At 37.0% G+C, this 24,769-nt stretch overlaps 1 protein-coding gene across 2 annotated transcripts in view; it reads right to left on the bottom strand.

Annotated features, from left to right (window-relative positions):
- The window catches only part of LOC113538670 (1-phosphatidylinositol 4,5-bisphosphate phosphodiesterase beta-1), a 43,687-nt gene that overhangs the window by 17,084 nt on the left and 1,834 nt on the right, over window positions 1-24,769 (bottom strand). For both annotated transcript variants that reach the window (XR_008302538.1, XM_026933919.3), the window contains exons 2-10: window positions 23,311-23,388; window positions 17,348-17,416; window positions 7,485-7,625; window positions 7,249-7,328; window positions 6,786-6,839; window positions 6,619-6,694; window positions 4,861-4,961; window positions 4,558-4,724; window positions 1,576-1,722 (exon numbers count right to left, since the gene is read on the bottom strand). Coding sequence is in view for 1 of the 2 variants with exons in the window: in XM_026933919.3 (XP_026789720.3) it covers window positions 1,576-1,722; window positions 4,558-4,724; window positions 4,861-4,961; window positions 6,619-6,694; window positions 6,786-6,839; window positions 7,249-7,328; window positions 7,485-7,625; window positions 17,348-17,416; window positions 23,311-23,388 (913 nt within the window). In the remaining variant the exon portion in view is untranslated. The remainder of the gene's footprint in view (window positions 1-1,575; window positions 1,723-4,557; window positions 4,725-4,860; window positions 4,962-6,618; window positions 6,695-6,785; window positions 6,840-7,248; window positions 7,329-7,484; window positions 7,626-17,347; window positions 17,417-23,310; window positions 23,389-24,769) is intronic.

Raw genomic sequence — 24,769 nt, forward strand, 5'->3', positions numbered from 1 at the left:
CATCTTCTGTTGACAGAAATCATTAACGATCTTGTCCCAAACCATTGAATCTTATTGCGTTATAATTATGAGAATTATTTGGGGCAATCAATCTGCAGACTTACAACAGATATGCCAGGAATAAAGGCCAGTATAAACCCGTTCCAAAGTAGTTCCCCAGACAGGTCATTAGAGAATATTTATATAATCTCAAATGGAGGATGCAAGCTTTTGCATCTTTAATTTGTTTAATTTGCTCACTTTAATTTGTAACTGAATATCTTAATACACACTCTTTGATTGCATTTCATTACATTAGTGAAACCTAACTCACTAAAGCCCTGATTTAACTACAGGTTTGCGTGTATAACACCAGCAAAGAATGTGCAAGATGTATCTTTCAAATAAGCAAAATAACACATATACTTTCTCTTTTTGCTTTAATAAATATACAATTTGTGCTGTTTTTACCTAAAAGTGAAAAATACAAGGCAGCATCTAAACAAATAAGTTAATTTAGCATCTGCAGTGTGATTTAGCCTACTGTGACCTGAGACAAAATAAAGAAAAATAAAATAATTATTATAAAGACAATATAAAACCATTATTTTAAAGTTTAAGATTTCTCAAAATGTCTTAGTAGATCAAAAGTATTATGTATTCTGACTTATTCCAACTATATTTCCAATGTACTATTACTGTGGTAAATTGCACCTCTGATGCCAACAGTTTTTGAAAAGAATTTGAAAAGAATTATGTACTTAATAATTTAGGAATAGAATAGTCATGGCTAAACTCATTTATAGCTATTTTGTATTCAAGTCCTATTTTAAACAGCTTTTCAACACATTACTTACTGCCTTTATTAGTAACACATAAATGCGTATACATGTGGCAGGTTCCAGGTTCGTGCTTCTGGAAGTCTTTTTTGAGCTCACCATGTCTAACAAGACCTTTAGCACATGCAAAAACATAATTTAAATATTGCTTTTTCCCCCTAATTTACATATGACATCATTCATAAATCTTTATAAATCACCAGCAACACGCCCACTTCACTGTGAACGCAGCTGATCAGATTGCACATGCAAATTAGCCCCTTTATTTGTCATCTTAGTAAATCAGGGCCTAAATGTCTTGGTATAAATTATTTCTCTGTTTTCTTCATAATGTACAATGTGAAACTGAAGCCTGTTTTCATTTATTTTAAAATTCTTAAATAATGAAGTGCTGTAAAACCATTTTGTTCTTAACTTGGCTGAATAAATTTCAATATAAAGAAAATATTTTATCGATTATTGTACAGCTCTTCTAGTCTGATCAAAAAATATAATAAAGTAATTGTACATTATTTACATTTTTACACAATTAAAATACATGTATGTATGTACATAATTACATCAACTGACCCAAACAATTTCATATTAGAAATATTTTCATTATGGTTCTAGGAACCAATTTTTTTCTCTAGAAAAAAAAATGAAATGGCACATTTTCAACCTAGAGAGAAAATATGGGTTAAGTGTGTGATTACCATGGACAGTGTCTGTAGAAATCAGAGCCTGCTTTGTGGACTGTGCTTAAGAATGAACATACCTGTGAGATAGGTGTTATGAGAGGAGTTGATGAAGTAGTGTGAAAGAGGGAAGGTCATGTCTTCACTCTGGTCCAGTTTCTCAGGCGGTATTACACCATTCTCATCACTAATCAAATACCTGGAGAATCCCTCAACTGAAATCTGCCCTGTAAAAGAAGTTGGTAATGTGCTTACTCTGTGTCCATAGGATAAATTTCATCATTTCAGCAGCTCTAGCAAAGATAACAATTCAGCTTGGGATATGGTTGACATGACAGGTCTGCTAGAGTATACCAGCAGGATTGCCCACTGCAGAAAAGCTGTTTCACACTACTTTTGCGCCTAAAGTAACAACCTGTCTCATCAGTGAAATTAATGCTAGAATAGCAAACAGTCATCAAATTAAACATGAACTGTAAGATCCACATTCGCTAAACAGAGCGTGTGCTTGTAGGGAACTCGCTGGAAGACGGGTGTCCCCTGTGACAAATTCTCGGCAGTAGTTTACATTAATTAAGGTCATTCTTCACAGAACGATAAAGGTAATTAACTGCAGTCCTTTTTAAAGACAAGGAGGAATTTCATATTACATGAAGAATTTCAGAGTAGTCCCAATGGGACTGCTGCTGTTATGTCACTGTGAGGCAAATAGCTTTGGCTTCTACATGGTAGAAACAAACCACCTTGCTCTCCCTGGAAAAAGGAGACAAGAGGATTTCAAAGACTGCAATTACTGCGCTCTGCTGAGAGTTAGTAATTGTCTTGTCAATGTGGCGAATAAGCCGAAAGTGTGCAATTCAGATAATATTTTTGGCTCACTCTATTCACATTCACTTAAGGGCACAAAGATGTCACTGACTTCTGAATCTATGAAACTCTGGCAGAATGATACATAAAATCACCTTTGACACTTGGTAACCTAGGGTCTACGGGCACAGTGTCTCATCTCACCATCCCTGTGGCTAAACCAGAATTGTTATGGTCAAAGCACAATCTAAATCTGGAAGTGTCTTGCGTGGAAGACCTGTATGCCCCACAACCATTTCCCTTGCCTGTCTCAGAGCGTGGGCTGAGAGAATAGCTCATAATCTATATGACAGTGAGGTGTCAGGGTAGCTCTGCAAGGTAAAGAGCTTGATGATCACTCTCATCTATCCTCATCTCCAGTCTCTCTGGGCTAAGCATGTCTAATCAATCAGCTGTCACAAGCTAACTGCCTCTCTCATACGATCATTCCAGTGATCGGATCCCCCGGCTGTGTACTGGATTATATAAATAAACTGGCTCAGCCGCAGTGTCGGAAGGCATGTTCGAGTGGATCTCAGGAGTCACTGTTGCTATGGTAATGAAACGAAGGGAAAGGTAGAGAAAATGTTTTGTGCACCGGAAAGAAAAAAATGATTTAATATTACACAATTTGCAATTCAAAGCTACACAGAGGATTCGAAGACAGTGAACTATTCTTGAGGAAGAACAAATGACTATGAAGTGCTATTGTGTGGGTGTCAATCACATGACTGAGCTATGCGCTACTGTGGGTTTGGGCTCCAAATTAAGCAATCTGACAAAGGGAAAGAGGTGGATGGAATAAATGCATTTAGTAAAAAGCATAGCAACAAAGAACAGCATAGCATGGCCCTGTATATTGTATAGTGTAGTACAATATAGTGTACTATACAATAGTATAGTATAGTATAGCATAGCATAGCATAGCATAGTATAGTATAGTATAGTATAGTATAGCATAGCATAGCATAGTATAGCATAGCATAGTATAGTATAGTAGATGCCCTTAGAACTTTAGAAGGGTTATTTGGTTGTCCCTCTGGGGAGTGTTTCACTAGAAGAAAAAGTTAAAAGTAAGATTTTGGAAGTGAACTCCTGAAAACCCCTTTTCTAGTACTTGTTTTTAAGTTATCATGGTTTGGATTAAACCCATACAATTTAAGTCTATTTGGCTTATAACTATGACACCGGGGAGCTAGCAAAACCACTCCGGCCTTGCTTCTGAATGAAAATGTAAATGTATCCTTTACAATAGTATATTTATAAAATACAGATGCTTAGGCTTCCTGTTATTTTGTGGATATGGACATTAGTAAATTCTCCAATGCCAAACATCATTGAAAATCATTACTACCAAAAGCATACAGTAAATAATTATGGGTGGAATCAGAGCTACCACTGAACTCTGATTACACAGGCCACATTGCCCCATCAATATGAATAGATTTTTGCCTGTTGCACTGTTGCACCTTGTTGCCTGTGGAATAGGTGTAGAACTGTAGAAGTGAGATTGAGGCAGTAGGAATATAATAAAGTTTGATCAATCTTTTGTTAGGTGAATTTAAACATGAAAAAAGTTGAAGTATGCTAGTGTGTAACAGAACCGAGCTGAACAACAGGGTTTTTAGTTAAATAGTATCCATTGTGATATGCCCAATCTGCTAGGTGTCCATATAGAGCAGTAACTTGAAAAAGACCATTATTACTGGTCGCAGCAGGTGGGGGCATATTTTAGCATGGGTCTGCACTGGGAAGGAGGTGCTTTGGGATGAGTTAGAGGGGTAATGACCTGTGATTCTTTCTCTCCCTGACCAGTGAGCTGTGCATATAACAACTGTGACAACTCTGATGGTGGTTGATTATGATCTCCACCACTGTCCTAAATTCCCTAGCTAAACAAAGGCAGCCCACTGGCGATGCTTTATGAGCCCCTGGTGGTTCCCTGGACACTACTTTGAAAGTAATGGTAGACCAATGTAATAGAGACCGGAACTTCTTATGAAAAAAAAAACTCATATTGCTCTGATGTTTTCAAGAACTATATAACGCATTCTGCTGTGAAGCCTGACTTTTGTAGCATCGCTCATGGCTACCTGTCATCCCTGGACAGTCTAGGCTTATGTGACATGACAGCACATCAACCAGCTGAAGGAATCAATGGACAGCTGAGACAGTCTGAACATGATGGCAGAGGACCGTTAGTTTTTAGAACTGACCTTTTTGTATCATGCCTGTGTTGGGCTCGAATTTCTCCATAAGGAGGTGTGTTTGTTCTATCTTCAGTGGAGGGTAAAGGATTTCATTCAGACGAGGATCCCGCTGCTTATTGTTAATGAACTCAGTCATCTGCTCCATGTTTAGATAGTTCTTGCCTTTAGCTCCTCTATGAATCAGATATTAGGGAGAGTTTTCTTTTCAGAAATATGGTTCTACGTAAAGCATACTCAAAATTCAAACACACAAAAGAAATACATAATAGAAGACTATTTCACCCTGAAATTTAACAGAACATTACTTACAGATCTGCAAAGATTTGGTTGATTTCAGGTCGGGGACAGAGATTGGCTATGAAGGATTTGTAAACCTCAGGAGTTAGGTCCTCCAGAGGAATGGAATCATTCTGCATGAATAGAGACTGACAATCAATTGCTGATCAATAGTTACACATTTATTCTTGTTATCCCTGAGCAGGATCTAAAGGCCTGGATGCAGTCAAATTCATCAAATATTCAAACCAATTACAGTTGCCAGCCAGTTGGATGCACATTACCAATCAGCAGCCTATTCAAAAAACTTCTAAATGGTATCAAAATCCATCTCTAAAGTTGAAGGGGAGCACTCATTTCACTAAGGAATCCACATGGGGACTGTCTTGGATTCCCCTTTGCATCATAGTTCCCATGGCGACAAAAGTCATGTGCTTGTGTTTTGGTTTCTGTTTTACTCTCATTCTTATCTCTGTTCCTGTCATGTCATTGGTGTGTTACCTGATTGTGACCACCTGTTCTGTGTTTAGTCATTAATTAGTTCCTCTATTTACACCCTGCTGTTTCTCAGTCTCATTGCGAAGACTTATTGTAAACCGAGCCTTGTTTTCATGTTCTAGTTGCACTTGGGGTTGACCTGTGCTTGTTTATTTGACTTATGTTTCCTACTACTATTACCTTATCCGGTTGTGTTCTGACCCTCGCTGTGGACATTTACAACAATTTTTTGAGTCACTCTACTGAAGCAAACACTGAGTGTATGCACTTGTGTCATTACATTCATATTGCGCATACTTTGTTGTTAACTTTGACGTAGTCAAATAAACCAGTGGTGCAACTGAGGAAATGTCCCCATATAGGTTCCTTAAAGAAATGCGTGCTCCTCATCACCTTTAGAAGTGGATTTCAATAGTATTCAAAACATTTACTGATGCTCATGAGTTAAACATTCACGAAAAATAGAGGATGAGCTGTTTGCTTTAATGTCATGCTGTCCAATATTAATAATGACTGAGAGCATCATGCTGCCCTCTGAATTAATCGGTGCTTTCTCTCCAAGTCTGCAAACGATCCAGTTAATTTGGCTTTAAATCAATTGAATCATTTTAACAAATCTAATAATAAACAAAATTGTCAGAGTGCAAGCATTAGTCTGTGTTGTCTCAATGTTGTGCATTTTGCACCAGCAAACGTTTAAAACATGCAAATGAGGCAGACGATCCAGGAGGCAGTGGCAAAGCTCAAGGTCGTTTAATGTTTCGGTGGTCAAGAAAATGGTGAGATCAAGGAAAAAAGAGATTAAAGGCTCATGCAGTGTGTGAATCATAGAGGCAGTACTGGGAATCTTTGCTCCAATAACTAGTAGCCTTTTAACATCATGGACTAAACTGTGAGTATTTTTCTTAATCCAAGACATTGTACCAAAAGCAACAATAAAACTAACAAAATAAATATGCTTTCTGCATTGTTAGAGAGATGAGAACATAAAAAAATGATTTAGAGAGGAAGCTTGTGTTATATTAAAGTAGTTTCAATGTGGAAAAAGGTAGCACTTTTGAAAATATGAATGGATTCAGTATGCATTTATAGATAAGAAATTTTGGTCTTATAAAGTACAAGCATTGCATGAGCATTAGCTAACGCTATAAAATAGAGAGAGGTTGAAGTCAATCCCACCACTGTGCTTCTATGCAGTTATTGGTAAATACGATGCAATCACTTCCTGTTAGAATGTGCACTCAGGCTTTCTCTCAGTAGGATTCTGGAGTGATTAGCCAAACATATGCTTACCCTGCCTGATGGAAGATTACAGCTCTCCAGTCCTGTTTCTACGCGCTTCCTGTCAGCCGAAAACATGCGAAATATGCTGCACAAAAGAAACAATACAAACAGAGATTACTTATCAGGTATACTTAAAATACAGAGGTGGAACATATAATACCCAGGAAGTGACTTACTTCTTCACAGGAATGCGTCCTTCTTGATTTGGCTGCAGTTTAAGTCTTGTGTATCTGATTCGATGAGCAGCATGTTCAGTCAAAGAAAAAAAATTAAATATTTATTTAGTAATATTTAATTATTCACATGATATTTAAAGCAACTGAATGAGTAGATATTGAATTTTTATATTGATTTTTATATTGATATTGAATTGAGGTAGATATTGTATTTTGTTTCATTTATATATTTTCCACTTCCACTGTTTATACTTTTAATTACTGTAAATGTAAATCTACACATCTTTTATTAATAGATAAATATGTTTTGATGCCTTGACAGAAATGTATTGTGAAGTCACTATGGCGTGATGGTGCCCTAAGGCTAATGCTCAAGTGTGAAAAGCTCATGGCAACTGTCATGTTTCATCCAAAGCCATGAGGGATAAATGTAGACGACATGAGCCTATCTGTGGGTGCTTACGCTTTTTCCAGGCTGGACTCTCGATTCATGTTCTGAGCCAGCAGGTTGGACGCCAGACTAAACAGCTCCTCTGCCCACTCCTTTACAGACAACAAAAGACAATAATACCCATTAAAATATACATCAAGCTCATTGCTTAAAAAATGCCATATATATATATATATATATATATTGGTTAAAACAAACACAGTGAATATTTCTTTACTGATGGGAAATTAAATTTATCACTAGGATACCTTTGCCACTTCCTCTTGGAAGGCCATGAAATTTAGATATGTAATGTTGACCATGTCTGGCCCTGTAACCACAGTCAGCATCTTGTTTTCTATCCGCCCCACCAGGTTCCCAACATCAAGTAACTCTCGCAGCTTGGCTTCCTGGTAAAAGATAAAAGCATGAGGTCTTTATCTCCTACCACATACAGTTAGAATTAGCTGAAATACAGTCATCATTAAACTGAATAAATGATCATTTGCTGTTTAATGTAAAATATAAGAGCTGGATATGTTTACTAAAACACCCCAAAACATATCGGAGGCTGATAAGGGACATTGAAGTGGTGACAAAGTGTAACACCCTTTTTTCTGGATGTTTAAACATTCATCTGGAACACACATGTCCATAATCAGTCATGATATACACCGCAATGCTCAATACACACAATGTCGTTATTAATACACACAATGTCGGACACCCCACAATGCAATGATCTATGCTGACCTTTTCCATTCATTTGGCAGCCGTCTTGGTACACAGCATTTGCATGCTTCCAAGATAAGCTACACAATTAGTTAGGCAATCTTCTAAGAGGACATATTGTGCCCAAATTTGAAGGTGGTGTCACAAGCAGATCAATCATTCTGTTCACTGAGCCAGTTTCATGGAAAACAAAAAAAATTGGGCAGAACTCCTCTCTCAGAAAAACAAGAACTAGAACATGAATCCATTCATCCATTTATTCATCCATCCATCCATCCATCCAATGGAAGCTAAGAACCATTAACTATCCAAATAACCATTCAGGAACACTATTTTATTAAGAGTGTATTTTCTCCATGTATATTCTATATGTGTATTTTATATATATGCTCTGAATAAGGAATATTTACAAATGTAAAATAACTTACATTTCCCAGCTAATTTACATTTCCCAATTTAATGTTTTGATTCATTAATTTCTTTGTTCTTAGATTGACAGACGTATATAGCAAAAGGATATCTACATAGTAAAATGTAGCTAATTAATGACACAACCTGACAGCCAGCATATGATACTTCCCATTTCGCATTAGTTACCTTCAATATATGGCCAAAAGTATACACCTGATTACTGAACATCCCAATCCAAAACCATGGGCATTAATATTGAGTTGTTCCCCCTTTGCTGCTATAACAGCCTCCACTCTTCTGGGAAGGTTTTGCACTAGATTTTAGAAAAAGGCTATGAGGATTTTGGCTATTCAGCCACAAGAGCGCAAGAGGTTACTTGTGGAACGTGTGGTTAAACCCATTATTTCTGCTCAAGGTCATATTACCCAATTCTGTAAACTAATCAATAGACATTGCAGTGTTCATTTCAAGGCATACTTGCAGGGCATTCTCTGTTATGTCTAGTGCATTCCCTATAATATTACCTAGACAGAACAGCCATTTGATCCTCCATTCATCTGTTTTGGAGGAAGGACAAGAGGGCATTATCACCTATGGGTGGGCTGGACGCGTGGCACCTACTTTGACATAACATTCTATGAGAAAGTTCTCCTCCTTATGGGCATTACTTATAGGCATGCCACTCCAGGAGGACTGTGCTGCTGCTACCTGGGCTTCTGCACATTCATGCATATTCTCCAGGCTCCACAAGGATAATGTTGCCAAACCTAGAGACGTGAGTGTGACAGTCATCTTCATACACCTTTCCAGTGTGTCTTAACATGGGTCCGTTCCTCATGACATTGCGGCATATGTTATCTAGGTGATTCTCACTGCCCATGGAAAGAGTTAGTAGAGGTGAAATTGCATGTTAGTATATGTAACTGTGGTTCTTTAAACCCTGGATAACTGCCAAGGTTCTGTGTCAATTGGAACCAGTGGCCCAGTGAAAACCTGGCAAGAAGGAACCAGTGAAAGATGGTCTGTATGACAGAGGTATTTATTGCAAATGGATTATGATTTGTTATTAAGGTTGGCTAATAAATCGATTCAATTCTTTCCAGCTTGTTCAAGGTTATTAGGTCAAATTTTATATCAGTTTTAAACTGTTCTTTGCTCTGGCATGATATTTGATCTACTCTTTAACCTTGTCCTCCACCCAGCTTTTCCCTCTTCAGTATGACGTCACACTGGTCAACAGGTGTGTTGGACCCTGCTGCACTTGCATCAACCATTAGAAAATAATTACAATGACATGTAATAATTTTCCAATTGAGAAGTTGTTTTCTGTGTGCTGTCTGACGCACGGCCAAATGAATGACTAAACAAATATAATTCACAAAAAAGGTTCAGAGTAAAGGTAACTGAATATCTAGACAATACTGAAAATGTCTCACCATTCTAGCTTTACAACAAACTGCAAGTTTAGGTATGAAAGGTCCTGCATTTTGCCATTTAGCACAAATCCACAAACATGCACATTTGTATCAACCATTATATGGTTACTTATTTCAATCATCAATGTGAAGAGGCTTTAGCACTTTAGCACACAAAATCACACAGTGAACATTTAGAAGGAGGTTAAATGATTCAATCCAATTTGCTACACAAGGCACCAGTGCACTTCGGTCACAACGGTGGAGTTTGCTCCTACTCATCATGACTAATAGCTCTGTTCTGGACCATGTTGGCATCTTTGATATATTTGGACTTGGCCCACAGTCCAATTTTACACTTTAATTCAATGCACTTTGCTAAAAAAAATGGCTTGAGAGATTTCATTTCTTGGATTTCCCTGCCCAGTTCTAGTTCTTCATACCCATTTGTTATTTTTACACTGTATCTATCAGCATTACTAGTGCCCACACATTCTGAAGGGCTTTCTCCATGCACTGTGGAATGTTAAACGAGAAAAACATTTTTTCTAATTTAATTTAATGCCTGCTTGAACTATGCTGTTAGGTTAATGATTAGTCCTCCACACACAATCACTCTATTAATTGTGTGATTTCCTGTGTCTTAACTGATGAGCTTGCTTCCTATGCCTAGTAGTCCTATTTCACTATTCAAATTTAAATTGGAAGTCATATTTTGTCATTATGTAGATATCAAAGGTATATACACAGAGCAAAAAAGAAAAGAAAAGAAAGAAAAGAAAAAAAAAAAACAACTATCCGAGAGCTCCATATCATGGGAAAACCATTACCAGTGACTCCATGAGATTTCATTAGAGGTGCTAAAGGGCTTGGGAGTGGGGAGTTTGATAAGGTCTTGTAAGAAATGAAAGATGTGTCAGCATGCTTCAGCTTTCTTGACATTTTAAGATGATGGCTCAGAATTAACATATTGTTAGGCTTCATATGTTTCGGGCAAAAATGATCCAGCAAAGATGGAAATAAACTGCATTTAGAATTCTACACATATAAATATTACAAACACTACAAAAGCCAATAACTATGCAATGGATAATAGCTGTGGATCATTCAATAATTAACATTTAAGAAAAAAGAAAAATGAAAGAATGTCTACTTGACAATTTATTCCACTTTTAGGATGTCATGCTATTTTCAGTTGCTTTTCATGTACATCTGACTATTTAATATAAATAAACTTAACCATGTTGTACTTTATGCCTTCCACACATCAAAGCATATACCTACAAGAATAAACACTTTTTTTTCATTCAGTGGTGTTATACTCCAATCCCCCTCCCACCAATTTGACCCACCACCCCCACACATAACAGATGTATGGTAATGATGAGTCTCCTCAAACATTCTCTCTCTCAGTTCTGTCCAAGTGAGAATGGCCTAAAATGCATATTCATTATACTTGGCGCACTGAGGAGGAGGACGTCTTGGATGCGATGAGTCAGCTGTGAATGCGGGGAGGGCTGCAACCTGTCTGCAGTGAAATGCTGTTGTTTGTATTGTCACCTTGTCCTCGCTCAGCTCCTCGCCATGTTGGATGCCCTTTCTTCCCACCTCATTAGCTCCCTTTGCCTATGGCTTTGGTCACACATGGGGAGCTGTTCCACAAGAGTTTCTATGGCAACAATCCATCAAGACTCTGCTGCCACAGAGAACAGGATTTGGCCAAATGTTTAGCCCACGGTCTAGCAAAGTGAAGCTCCACTGTGCCTCTGAGTTAGCAAGGATCGCAGGCTTTGTACTAAAGGTATAACATAGCTGGGTGTTGTTGTTTTTTTTTCCACAATTACCAAAGTAGGGCTACATAATGGTACTTATTTAATAATTGTTTGTTAACCATTGTTACGATATTGGTTCTTGCAGTACTGATATACATTTTCATTTAAAGTGAGTTATGTGGCAGATTTTCTTATCCAGAGTGAATTAGATGCAATAATATATAACCCTCATAAGCAATCCTCATCTTGATCTAAATCCAGCCCAAACATTACAATGCTCACACTCACCTGACTTATAGCACACCTGCTTCCCGTTTTCTCCCTATCATTGGCTACGTTTACATGCACATCAATATTCCGATATTAATCGGAATTTGGTAATATTCTAATTAGTATCGAGTCATGTAAACACTGCAATCCGATTGCCTGATTCAGATTAAGACTATATTCTGATTCCCCAAATTCGGATTCCCACCCCTGGAATATGCCTGTTTTAATCGGAAATTTGTTGCATGTAAGGTCCTTATTCAGAAAATCCACTGAAAGCAGATATATGTGCATGCTCAGTCTGAAAGGGATTGTGGGTGCTAACAGATACTTAGGTCTAGGCTAGGTATTTAGGAATGCCAACTCAGGCATACTTACAACAACCATGTTTACAGGAATATTCAGATGCATGTATGCATAAACAGCATATTCAGAATATGACTGCAACCTGAATATAGACCATAAATGGAATCTGATGTGCATATATAGTCAACGTCCATGTAAACTGTTCATTTACACAATATTTGCAAGGTTTTGGCTTATTTTCTGTGTGCAAATCTGAGCATTATTATATTGTTTCCCTGGTTTTGTCCCTTTTTGCTCTTCTGTGTTTTGATTGTGTGTTTTTTTTATATTGCTCTGTTTGCCTGATCATTTAACACGTCTGTTTTTGACCACAATTCTGCCTGTGGATTTGGATTTTTTTGTATTTTCCCTCATTTTCTCCCTAATTTGGTCTTGGCCAATTCCCACCACCAGCCAGCTCTCCCCTCATACAACAGCTACCAAGCAGGAAGGGTGAAGGCTAACATGTGTTTACTCCAAGACAGGTGAAGCCAGCCAACCACATCTTTTTGAATTGCTGCCCATGCTGCATCACAGTACCATCCACCCTCTTCCACACACATGAGCTAACAGACACCCATAATCGGCTACTGTCACTGCGATTGACAAGAGAGATTATGCCATTCCTCCCACCCAGAGAGTAATTTTGCTCTCTTGAACTCCCGGCCACAGGTGGGCAGATGATAGGGCAAATGCTTTTCTGTTGCACTACTAGGGAGCCAGATTTGGCATACTAAATATTATGCTCATGCTTATATCCAGCTGCCTCCAATTCGTGACAGCAGCAAGATCTCACTTTACAAGCATGATCAGATCTCAGAGACAGCCATGCCAAGAGTTCTACAGCAAGACCTGAGTTGATGTGGGTGTGCAGTTCTGAATGAAAGTAAGTAGATAGTGTGTGAGGAGTCATTTGAGGCCTAGAATGCCAGGACAAGAGTTTTGAATTTAAGGAAGTAAATGTAGTGATCTCAGACAGTGTGTCACATGAAATAGTAAACATGTCTAGAAATAACTAGAGCTTCCATCAAAAGAGAAGGACCTTGGCAGTAGGTAGATGTCCTGTTTTTTTTTTTTTTTCAAGCTTTAGGTTCAGATGATGGATGTCCAGCCAGGAAAAAAAACTTTTTATGAAACTTGGGAGGTGAATGGAGGAAAAACAATGGTAGGAGAATCCGTGTCAGCATATCACCCTGCCTGATGATTTAATATATTAGGAGAACAAGAGTGGACCAAGAAGTGATCCCTGGGGAACTCTAGTAGAGAGGCTGTGAGGTGATGAAACTAAAGGACTTGGTCTCATAAATAATATCACAGAGGCTTGCAGTGTATAAATGAGCCTGCTAATGCTAAGTGCACATCAAGATTTTAGCTCCTATCTTCCTGTTGCCAACAGATTATTGATATCTGCAGCAGCCGCCCCAGATCGGCAACTAATCACTGTGCACGTCCTTTAAGACTCCTCAGGAAATGTGAAGTTTAGTGGTGTGATTTCCCCAGTCTACAGACACACAGATTCCTCAATAATTTCAACTGTGTTTAAAAGTATAACGATACATCTTGTGAGCTACATGGATAACAAATAGTGAAGCTGCATTCTGAGAAGAGTCAATAAAAATACCCCTATTTCACATAGATGTGCAGTGTTTTATATCACTTTTTACCACAGACTACCATTATATCTTATGTGTGACAGGAGCTTGGAATAAAACAATAGTGAAATCAATAAAATGCTAAAACAATGGAGAAAACAAATAAATAAATAAATAAGAATGCTTTTTTATAATTCAGACAAAATAATGAAAACCATATTTTCACTGCTAAAATATGAAGTGGATCTGCAGTCTGCTTTATGCAACAGTATGCAATTTAAAAGTAAGACTCTACCCCAAATAATTCCTAAATTATCGAGTGATATGCAAGATATTTCAAGTGTAATTTGTTATGTTGAGCATGTCTTAAGTGCCGTCATCTTCTCTTGTTTGTAGGTTATATAGTCAAGCTTTGGTCTTTTGGTATTCTTTGTGGTCAGAAGTCATAAATATCAACTAGGAACTTCCCACATCTAATTTTATTTCAAGCACAGCATAAAAGCAGTGATGAGCAATGGTCAGTAAGGAAACTCAGAGAATGACCAGAATAACAACAATCATGCCAAAGGCCATGCTGCATTCTGTGTGGAGCCAGGAGACGAGACTGATATAGCTCTGGCAAAAGCACAAATGATTATTTGATGTTAAATCTGAAAATCCCTAATATCCCCAAGAAACAACTATTTCAGCAAGTTGCAAGTTTCATTTCTGCATTTTGTTCTAGCAGTTATCTACTAAGACTGTAGGATTTTGGAAGCAGTCCCTCTCTGTCAGGGAGCCCTCAAGGTGACAGATCAAGTAATGTCTAAGCCTCATCAACACTCATTTACTACTCACTGTTATACTGACATGGAAACAGAATGTGAGTGTTAATTGCTGTGTAGTGTGAGCAGTACAGCAATTTTAGTACTTTGAAAGCCAGTGTCCACTAGGCATAACAAATCATAATTAGCATCTGACCAATTTCGAACACTCCAGATAAGTGTGTCTGCAGGAGATTTGATGAATCACAGCATCCAAATGATCCAACAAACAGAACTAGTTTTGCTTAAATGTAGGGCCTGATATAGGCATGTATACATATACAGTATATGGCAGTATAATGACAGGAGGGTGGTGCAGTGATGCAGCCGATAGTATTGCCACATTACAGCTTCAGGGTCCCCTGTTCGATACTGTGACTGAGTTTACTGTCTGTGTTAAGTGTTGAATGGTCTGCCTCAGGTTCTTCTGGGTTCTCTGGTTTTATCCCACCTCCCAAAAACATGGCTGTAGGTGGATTGGGTACACTAATATGTGTTTCAGAATGTGTGTGCGCATGGTACCCTGAGAGGGACTAGCATCCCATCCTGGATGTAGTCCCACATCACACCTAGTGTTTCCAGGATAGGCTCTGGATCCACCACAACCCTGACCACGATAAAACAATTATTGAAGACGAACGAATGAATAATGAGAGGATGGTCATATTTTGCATCTCTATGCCAAAGTCAACTGACTGCCAGCTCTCTATGACAGAGATTAACTATGTGTGAGAAAACAGGGGATTCACATTGCAAATTTGCAAGTGCATAAATTGTTAAAAAAAAAAAAAAATATATATATATATATATATATATATATATATATATATATATATATATATATATATATATATATATAAAGCACAGGTCTGGCCAAGCAGAGCAAGTAAAAAAGGTACAATAATAAACTTGGGGTCTTAAACCCTTGGTCTGTTCTGCTTTGACATCCAAACAGGCTTCTGGGCTCTCAACTCCTCTAGAAGCGTGTCAACAGATGGAGCAGCCTGATTTCATGGCAGTGGTGTTGAGCTGATAATCCTCCTTGAGGCAGTTTTTGCTTGAGAAAAAGTGGGCAGGAATTAAAAAGGAGCCTCTTCCACTCAGATGAAGGCTCTATACTCAGTCCTTAGCCTGCTTGCCTGAGAATAGATGCCTTAGAGCTCAGAGAGAAAGTTGTTGCTGAAGAAAGTTATTGTGTGCATCAAAACAAGAACATAGATTATACAAGGAAATTTGTTTAAATTTCTGGCACTTGTGAAAAACTGTTTCTAGAAAGCCATATGTTCATTACCAAAAGCAGCGCTACTAACAAAGTGCCAGAGGCTTTTCAACAGATGGCAAGGTATAAACAGCCCACTACTTAATCCTAGAATGTGGTTTGTAACACAGCATTAATTTCACATGTATATGGGATACATTTTGGAGGTAAATGTTTTATTATCTCTGCAACAATTTATCTTATTCAACAAAATCAATCTCAAAATGTTATAGCCCTCTGCTAAGATGGTCATTGTCACTGTTATGAAAATTTTCATAACACTCAATATTAGAAAAAGGAAAAAAATTGCCAAAAATGATTAAAGAAAGATAAATGTTCCTGAACGATGACTAACTCTTGTCTCTGCTTATATTATATATCCTTTTCCTGCAGTGTCAACAGCTTTAATGGCCTTTTTAATTTTCACACTTTATGACAGTTTTTATAACAAGAAAATATCACAAACAATAGAATGGCATTTAGGTTCCCTCTCTATATAACGGCAATGAAGCTGTGCAATCGTGGGCTGATAATGCATTAAAACCAAATGGTTTTCTATTACGGTTTTACTGCGCCTCCGGGAATAAGGGTAGCGATTAGAGATGGGGATCTCATTGCTCCTGCCTAGAGCAACCACTCAATTTTCATTGTAGCCAAGATTGCTTTTGGGATGATCGATTGCATAAAAGTGAAATATTTTGTATCTTTCTCCAACTGTGTGTATCCATTTTAATCTTAACATATGTGAAGACAATGTTGGAAAATTCTCCCTCTAGCATCCCAACTAGCATCTCTCAATCATGCTTTATATGTCAGGTGTTGAAAGGTGCTGAGTAATACTTTGACCATTTCAGAAGCATTTCCTCAGAAGACATCTGAAATCACCTGATGTGATTCATTCTCTCTTTTCAAACAGCTTTGACCTTGGCGTGTATGGCTGGACGGATGGCTCGCAGTGAGCTGCAGGCACATTCACATGAATGTGAAACTAAAAGATTTATTCAGTCAGCTTTGACCCAGGCACAGTAGATTTCCTGACTTACATTCAGCTGTGTCTCTTCTAGACATCTTGCAGCTCTCCCTGAGAAATCTCCCTAAGATGATGTGTACACAGTTTGCCAAACTAACACAGCAAATGAGGAGGAATATTGATATAATGAACCCCATTATTTACTGTACATATCTTATCACTTTTTCTACCAATGTAGAAGGGTGATGTATTGAATCTTATACATATAGTTATTAAAAAAAACATTAAAATCTTGTTACTTTTTTTAGATTCTTTTGAGTGTGGATCCAGATGCCTGCCTCTGGCACTTCGTCCCAGACTGCATAGCCCATTACCCTCATTGAGTGATTCTTATCACCCACAAACCCAATTAATCTATATTTAGATTGGCAGGCAGGGCATACAGCAGGTGGAATAGGTAAGCCTCCTTTTTAACAAGGTAGTACTGGAGACCAAATGAAGAGAATCTGTATAGTATATTCTGAAAAATAAACCTAAGAGGTTATAACACTGGTTGGAGATGCTTACCTTTGGTGTTTTAGTACATTTCCCAGTTCTTGCATCCTTGATATAGGTGATGTCCAACAGATCGGTTTCCTGTCATAAATAAAGACACCAAGCAACATGTTCATTGTACATGCCTCATATGTTTTGCATAAAATTATATAATAGCCCAAAGTGAGCCATAGGCCAACCAGAACAATAATTAAATTCCATAAAAATGAAATGAAACAACACAAAGGATGCAAAAAAAAAAAAACAGTGTGTAAAGCATAGTAGTCAATTCAGGTAAGTGTGGATCCAGTGCAAAAAAGCAAACTGACAATTGTAAGCACAAAATGTCCCTGAAGAAAACATGCAATAACTGAGTGCTGAACTGTTTCCTCCAGCCTTGAAAGAGGTCAGCGTTATCCCTTCAGACAACTACAGCAAAACTGTGTGCAGTCTAAGTCTGACTGCATCTTCATGGCATGGCTGAAAGCACTGCACTACACTTGGGCAGTGTAGTTAAAGCATTAAACAATGTTTAAATAAACATTATAACATTAAACATTAAAATAAAAACATAGAAATTAAGCATGAAGGGTTAGGGTTTTTTTGTCTCCTATTTTAATTCTTTATGTCTTTACAGGAATTGTTAGTTTCTTTTTTACAGTATAGTATATGTATATGTTTTAATTAATATTCATTTACAAAGGAAATACAAGGTAAAATTAAAGTCATTACAAGATACTTCTGTATTTCTGATTTGGCATGGAAAGAAGTGTGAGTTTTTGAGGAGAGGTCAATTAGGATTATTTCACATGGGAAACTTTTCTGTAAGATAATGTTCTATATGAGGAAACACTGATAATTTAATGTCTGGAAAACTGATGAAAATTAAAGGTGCCTGGTTTTCTATTTGTCGCATATTGATTTAACTCCTGAATAAAAACATTTATGCAACTTTGTTTTCTCACTATTGCCAAAAAATAAAATGTACTAAGATAACTTCAGGGTTAGAGGGTAAGTCATTACTTACCTATATACTGCTCTGTATACTGCTATATGGTATTTTACATATCTTACATATCTTACATAAATACTGATCACTCATATGTAAGCAATTTATAAGATAAGAAAAAATGAACAAACAATGCATCTAATTGTATCATAAACACAGATGAAACTAGAAGTCTAGTCTTTACATTCATGAAGACATCACGCAGCATCACTGTGAAAACGGTTTTCCCAAACAACAGACGTCAGGCATCAGATATCATATATGTGACATACAACATTACATACAACAATGTATGGGCTGGTTTATGAGCTGAAAAAATATCATATTCTTGAATTGGTTGAAAGTGTCTATTGTGTCAACTATGTATTATTAATGACAAGGGCATCAATAATTTATCTGCATAAATGGGGTGGCTTTATGTTAGATGTTCCTGCTCTCTTTCATTGTCTTCATCATCTGGATTAACTCAAATTCACACACAGCTGTAAGCTTCAGTACTGCCATGGCAACAGGAGAAGGAGGCTGCCTATGGAGGGGACTTTGGGTCACAGACACACTTGAAAGAAGCTGGTGGAAGGTGCAATCACAGACAATAAGATTTGACCTAACAAGACCAGTGTATTCCTTGTTTAGAATCCACTTAGGCTGAGTGATACACTCAGTGTGCTGGCAATCTACTGGATAGCTCAGTCTACTGACTTCCTAGGCTGAGAATAACTCACGCGACTGATGCAATGGCAGCAGTCCATTGCTACTGTGTACTAAATGAATGTCATGTTTGCTGTGCCTCTCACTGGCAACAAGCCAACCTGCAGTCCTCTAAAAATAGAAACCCGAGTATTGATCATGAGACCCTTGGTTTGCATAACACTACTGAACGCTATTATTTTCCTGCCACTAGCAACTGGTTATGATTTCCTCGCACATTCTGTACAAAAGCAGAAAAGTATAATAAGTCATTGTAAGCTGTGATTTGCAGAATGGATTGCTCTGTTATTCTGACACACATTCATATCAGGGAATCCAGTCACCCCAGAACATAATGTGCTTGGCTTTATCCTTAAAAGCGAAATTGCAAAGAGCATAGTCATTTAGATCTCATTAATGTGTACAAATTCATATTCATTAGCATCTGGATACCAACAGCTCAATTCAAAAAAGATGGATAATGCATACAGTTGTGGAAACCTTCAAATCAATTACATTCAATTTAAAATGATTCTATACAAACTGTTTTCGGTGCAGATTAGCAATGCCTTGTAGTTTACATTTCCCTGATGGACTAATTCATATTGATTTTTCTGGAGGGAGAGTGGTGTATATGTCTGGCTTAGTGGGAACCTGGAGAAGGGAAAACCAACTGTTTGTGCTGAATTCAAATGGGAAAGATCATGCAATCTATCCCCTTCAAAAGATGGGACCAAAAATAATTTGTTTGAATTAATCTGTAGAGATGCACTGAAACTTATTTGGATCCCCCTGAATAAGAATTTATATCTGGATGAATCAAAAGACTGTATAAGACTTTTCTGTTTGGTTTTAGTTGACTGTGGTTCATGGACAGGTTGGTTTGCGTAACTATCATTTCAAATTGGTTTTTGTACTTCCTAGAACTAAAAATTTTCCTAGAACTAGTGAATCATAAAAAGCTGGCCACAGAGATATTGCCTCAGATTCTTTCATTCCGCAATCTTTAGCTATATTACAAAACTCACATTTTTACCTACAGTGACAAGAAAACACATTTAAGGTCAGCACACCACACACGTGGGTAGCCTTGAAGCAAAATGAAGAGCATAAACGCTCCCTTCTGAAGACATAAAGCCAGTTCTCTGGACACAAACGAAAGATTTTTGCTTATTAATTAAACATATGAAAACATGGGGTGATGGGACGTGACTCATTCTAATTACTATTGTGATGAAACATTGTAAGAGAATCATAACAAATCTCTCCAAACTGTGGTCCATGCTGCAAAATTCAATGCAAGTTAAAAAAAAATACCACTATATTAATTTTTTTTATCATGTTCACACATGCTCTGCAAAAGAAGTACAATAGCACCTTATTACATGATGCACTGAAACCTGACCCACTCACAAATCTATTTGCATCATTTTGAAAGCAATTACTGCTGAGTGCAAGGTATGAGAAGCTATTCTAATCACCAGACCCATCCTGTGATTCAGCTTCACGAATTACATGCATACGTTTCTAGTGCATGTAGTGATGGATTAAATGTTTTGAAATGTGGTCTGTAAATACTATGAGCTAAGAAGGTGATTCTATGATTGATGTGCCATTTAGCCTTTGTAACTGTTAAAATTATAACTTTTTTTTAAATTTTCTTTCAACACTGACTCTAAGAAAACATGCATTTTTAAATATTCAAAAATGTTAACCTGTTAACCCATCTCAGGCAACTAGTAACAGGGTTGAAAGTAACAGAGGCTGTTAATATAAAATTATATTATGAAAATTATAATGATCTTTCCCATGTGAAGGTCACTTTAAAAAGTATTTTACCTTTTACCTTGCATACATATTTGTATATATAATATCACTGGGACACAAATGGTGTCCCAGTCATGGAATCACCCAAGCAACTTTACATAAAATTCACATTCTGAACAGTGTCTAACATATTCAGAGTTTTTCTTTGTCCCTATCGAGACACATTTACATTTAAAATATTTCTAGCATGATCATTTATTACTGTTGGTTAAAGTGCTGGGTATTGGGTAACTCACAGAACCTGGGCATAGATTAAAGGTCTATATGGCAAGATCACTCCATATGCTGCTTTCAGAGATTTCACTGCTGAAATAAAGACACCAAAAATAAAGCTACAACAAACAAGCATATTTTCTGACAAGACAATCAAAAAAAAAAAAAAGAAAAAAAAAGAAAAAAACAGAATCATACATTTGCTTACGGAGAACTCAGATACCTTGAAACTGATTGCAAATCAGACTTGCCCTGCCTGGCTTAATTCCAGAATTCAGAGCTTCTGACAATTTCATGCTACATGACTCGACTGAGATTCTGAAAATGCTTCAATGCTTCGATGTTCTCAAATGTGTATATCCTCTGGGGTAAATAAACTGACCTGCACCAATTCCTGTCCACCGCATCAAATTTCTAAACTTCTAAAAAGTCCAAATGTGACAAAACTGGCACCAAGATTTTTTTGTGCTATTTCTGGCAAATCATCAGACTTAACATCATGTTAAATACTAAGAATACACATGGCTGGGTGGTTGCTTCTCCTGCAATCCCCACATCTCACCAGCCTACCACCTTCTGTGTTTCTGTGTTTACTAAAATTTTACAAGACAGCAGTCTAAATAGCTCATTTTAGGAGCAACACCTGTACAGAAACTAATAATGACAATCCATATAACAACACATCAAAAATAATTGCCATTGCACTTACAATGTACAAATCGTTCATTCACTATCCCATGGGTTTTCAAAATAGTTTTTTCAATGTGAATTTCAAAAAAGTTGTCAGATTCAATTTCTGCACTATTCCTGTGACATTGATTATTTGAAATGGGGCCCTCAATGGGGAACTCTCAGGCTATCTGGTGGTATGTCCCTTCTGCAAAGTTTTCAAATTTATATCTGTGTGTGACACCATATTCTAGCTAAAATTAGATTGCCATATTTTTATTACAAAACATATCACATTCCCCCATGTATGCTTCCATCCTGACATCCAAAATAAAAGTGTTCAATATCACTGCAAACTGAAGCAATAACTTGGATCTAAGTTACATCATACACTGAATCATCATAAAGTGAAACATCATATTCTGAATCATCAAACTGTAAACTGAATCATCATATACTGAATCATCATACTGTATACTGAGTCATCATACTGTATACTGAATCATCATATTCTGAATCATCATACTGTATACTGAGTCATCATACTGTATACTGAATCATCATATTCTGAATCATCATACTGTAGACCGAATCATCATATCCTGAGTCATCATACTGTATACTGAATCATCATATTCTGAATCATCATACTGTAGACCGAATCATCATATACTGAGTCATCATACTGTATACTGAATCATCATATTCTGAATCATCATACTGTAGACCGAATCATCATATACTGAATCATCATACTGTATACTGAGTCATCATATTCTGAATCATCATACTGTATACTGAATCATCATATACTGAATCATCATATACTGAATCATCATACTGTATACTGAGTCATCATACTGTATACTGAATCATCATATTCTGAATCATCATACTGTATACTGAGTCATCATACTGTATACTGAATCATCATATTCTGAATCATCATACTGTAGACCGAATCATCATATACTGAATCATCATACTGTATACTGAATCATCATATACTGAATCATCATACTGTAAATTGAATCATCATACTGTTGACCGAATCATCATATACTGATTCATCATATATTGAATCATCGTACTGTATACTGAATCATCATATATTGAATCATCATACTGTAGACCGAATCATCATATCCTGAATCATCATACTGTATACTGAATCATCATACTGTAAATTGAATCATCATACTGTTGACCGAATCATCATATACTGATTCATCATATATTGAATCATCGTACTGTATACTGAATCATCATATATTGAATCATCATACTGTAGACCGAATCATCATATCCTGAATCATCATACTGTATACTGAATCATCATACTGTAAATTGAATCATCATACTGTAGACCGAATCATCATATACTGATTCTTCATATATTGAATCATCATCTGTATACTGAATCATCATATATTGAATCATCATACTGTATACTGAATCATCATATACTGAATCTGAACATATACACACTGATGAGAGATATGTACTTTACAATATTTTTTTTAAAATGCATGAATTGTGAAAATGAATGAGTGCTAATTAAAATATGCGCTAGCTAAAACAGAACTCTTACCTTATTCTGATCAGTCCAGTACAGAAAGTAGCCCTGAGGATCCACACGTAAGGTCACTGGGGTCACTGTAGAAGAATCCTTAACAGAAAAAACGAAATGGTCATGTTCTTCATGTATACTTCAAGGCTACTTAAATGTACTGTAGATTAAGCTGTTATTACAGCATAAAACTGAAATCATAAGCTGTAATACGACCAATTATTAATAATCTTAAAAATCACCATGGAATATCATCATTATAAAGTGATTTAATACACTGTGTGGTCTCTGAATCTTGGGCTGCATGAAAATCTGAAGTTTGAGTCAGACCTTGCATAAGTGTTCTACATATTCATGTTAATTTTTAATAACTTCCATTGGTGCAAGTTACAAAATCCTGGCACCCTGCATAAAGCTCACCTCCTCCACAAGGATTAGAGACTGCAATCTTATTTTAACCTTACATGCAACTTATCACTTAAACAGAAACTAAGTGGCAGCTGTGAAGCAAATGTCTGTCTGTCTCAAGAGGGAAAGGGACACTTTCCCCCTTTATTCCATGCCCACTGTCAACTGTGGCACGGTGTATCCTTTACAGCTCTCTAATTGTGTTATTTTAGACCTTTGGAGGATCTGCCCACATGCACAAGCACATCTAAGTTGGGTGGCAGAGCGCATCTTAGCTAAAGTAAGAGAGCCAAGAAGAGGAGGATTAAAAGCATGAAAGTTGCCATAGCAACAGACCAATATTTTCAGTTTTATGTGTAGCCCAAGCTTTGAACTGCCTACATTTTCTGCGTGAGCATACCACAAAACCTTTATTTATTGTCTCCCTTCTGGCAGCTTGTAAGATTTTGCGGGTGTAGTGATGAATAGGCTTGAACAGCATTTCACATTGTGCAGCTTAGCATAAGAACCTGCCTCCTCTTGTTGATCACAGAAAAATACAAGCATGCATGAATGGGTTGCACCATCTGCATCACATGTAGTCACCACTTTGTGAAGGTGCTCTTTGTAGAAGGAACGAACACTGCCCTTAGGAAGTGCTGAATTATTCACGTCAATGTTTGAAATAAGGAATTAGGGACAAAATATCATTCATTTATATGGACACTGTTGTATTTGAGCACATTCTCTAACATTTCAAGCTATTTGAGCAGTATGTGTGTGTGTGTGTGTGTGTGTGTGTGTGTGTGCGTGTGTGTGCATGTGTGTGTTTCTTTTAGATAGTGTGTTCTCATAAATTATGGATAACATCAAGTGCTAGGGATGCAGTACCACTTTTCCCACTTTTTCTTTGGTACAATATGGATATTTTGGGATTGGCTCCGGCTCTGGGGATTGGCCGATTTCTGACATCCTCTTATTAATTGAGCCAAATCACATTATGACTTAGTCACCTGCTGTATATACTTTATACTATATACTTGCTGTACATACATACATACTTTTATACTATATGGTATACTCACTTTATAGT

The sequence above is a fragment of the Pangasianodon hypophthalmus genome, chromosome 10 (genome assembly GCF_027358585.1).
Source record: "Pangasianodon hypophthalmus isolate fPanHyp1 chromosome 10, fPanHyp1.pri, whole genome shotgun sequence".
NCBI lineage: Eukaryota > Metazoa > Chordata > Actinopteri > Siluriformes > Pangasiidae > Pangasianodon > Pangasianodon hypophthalmus.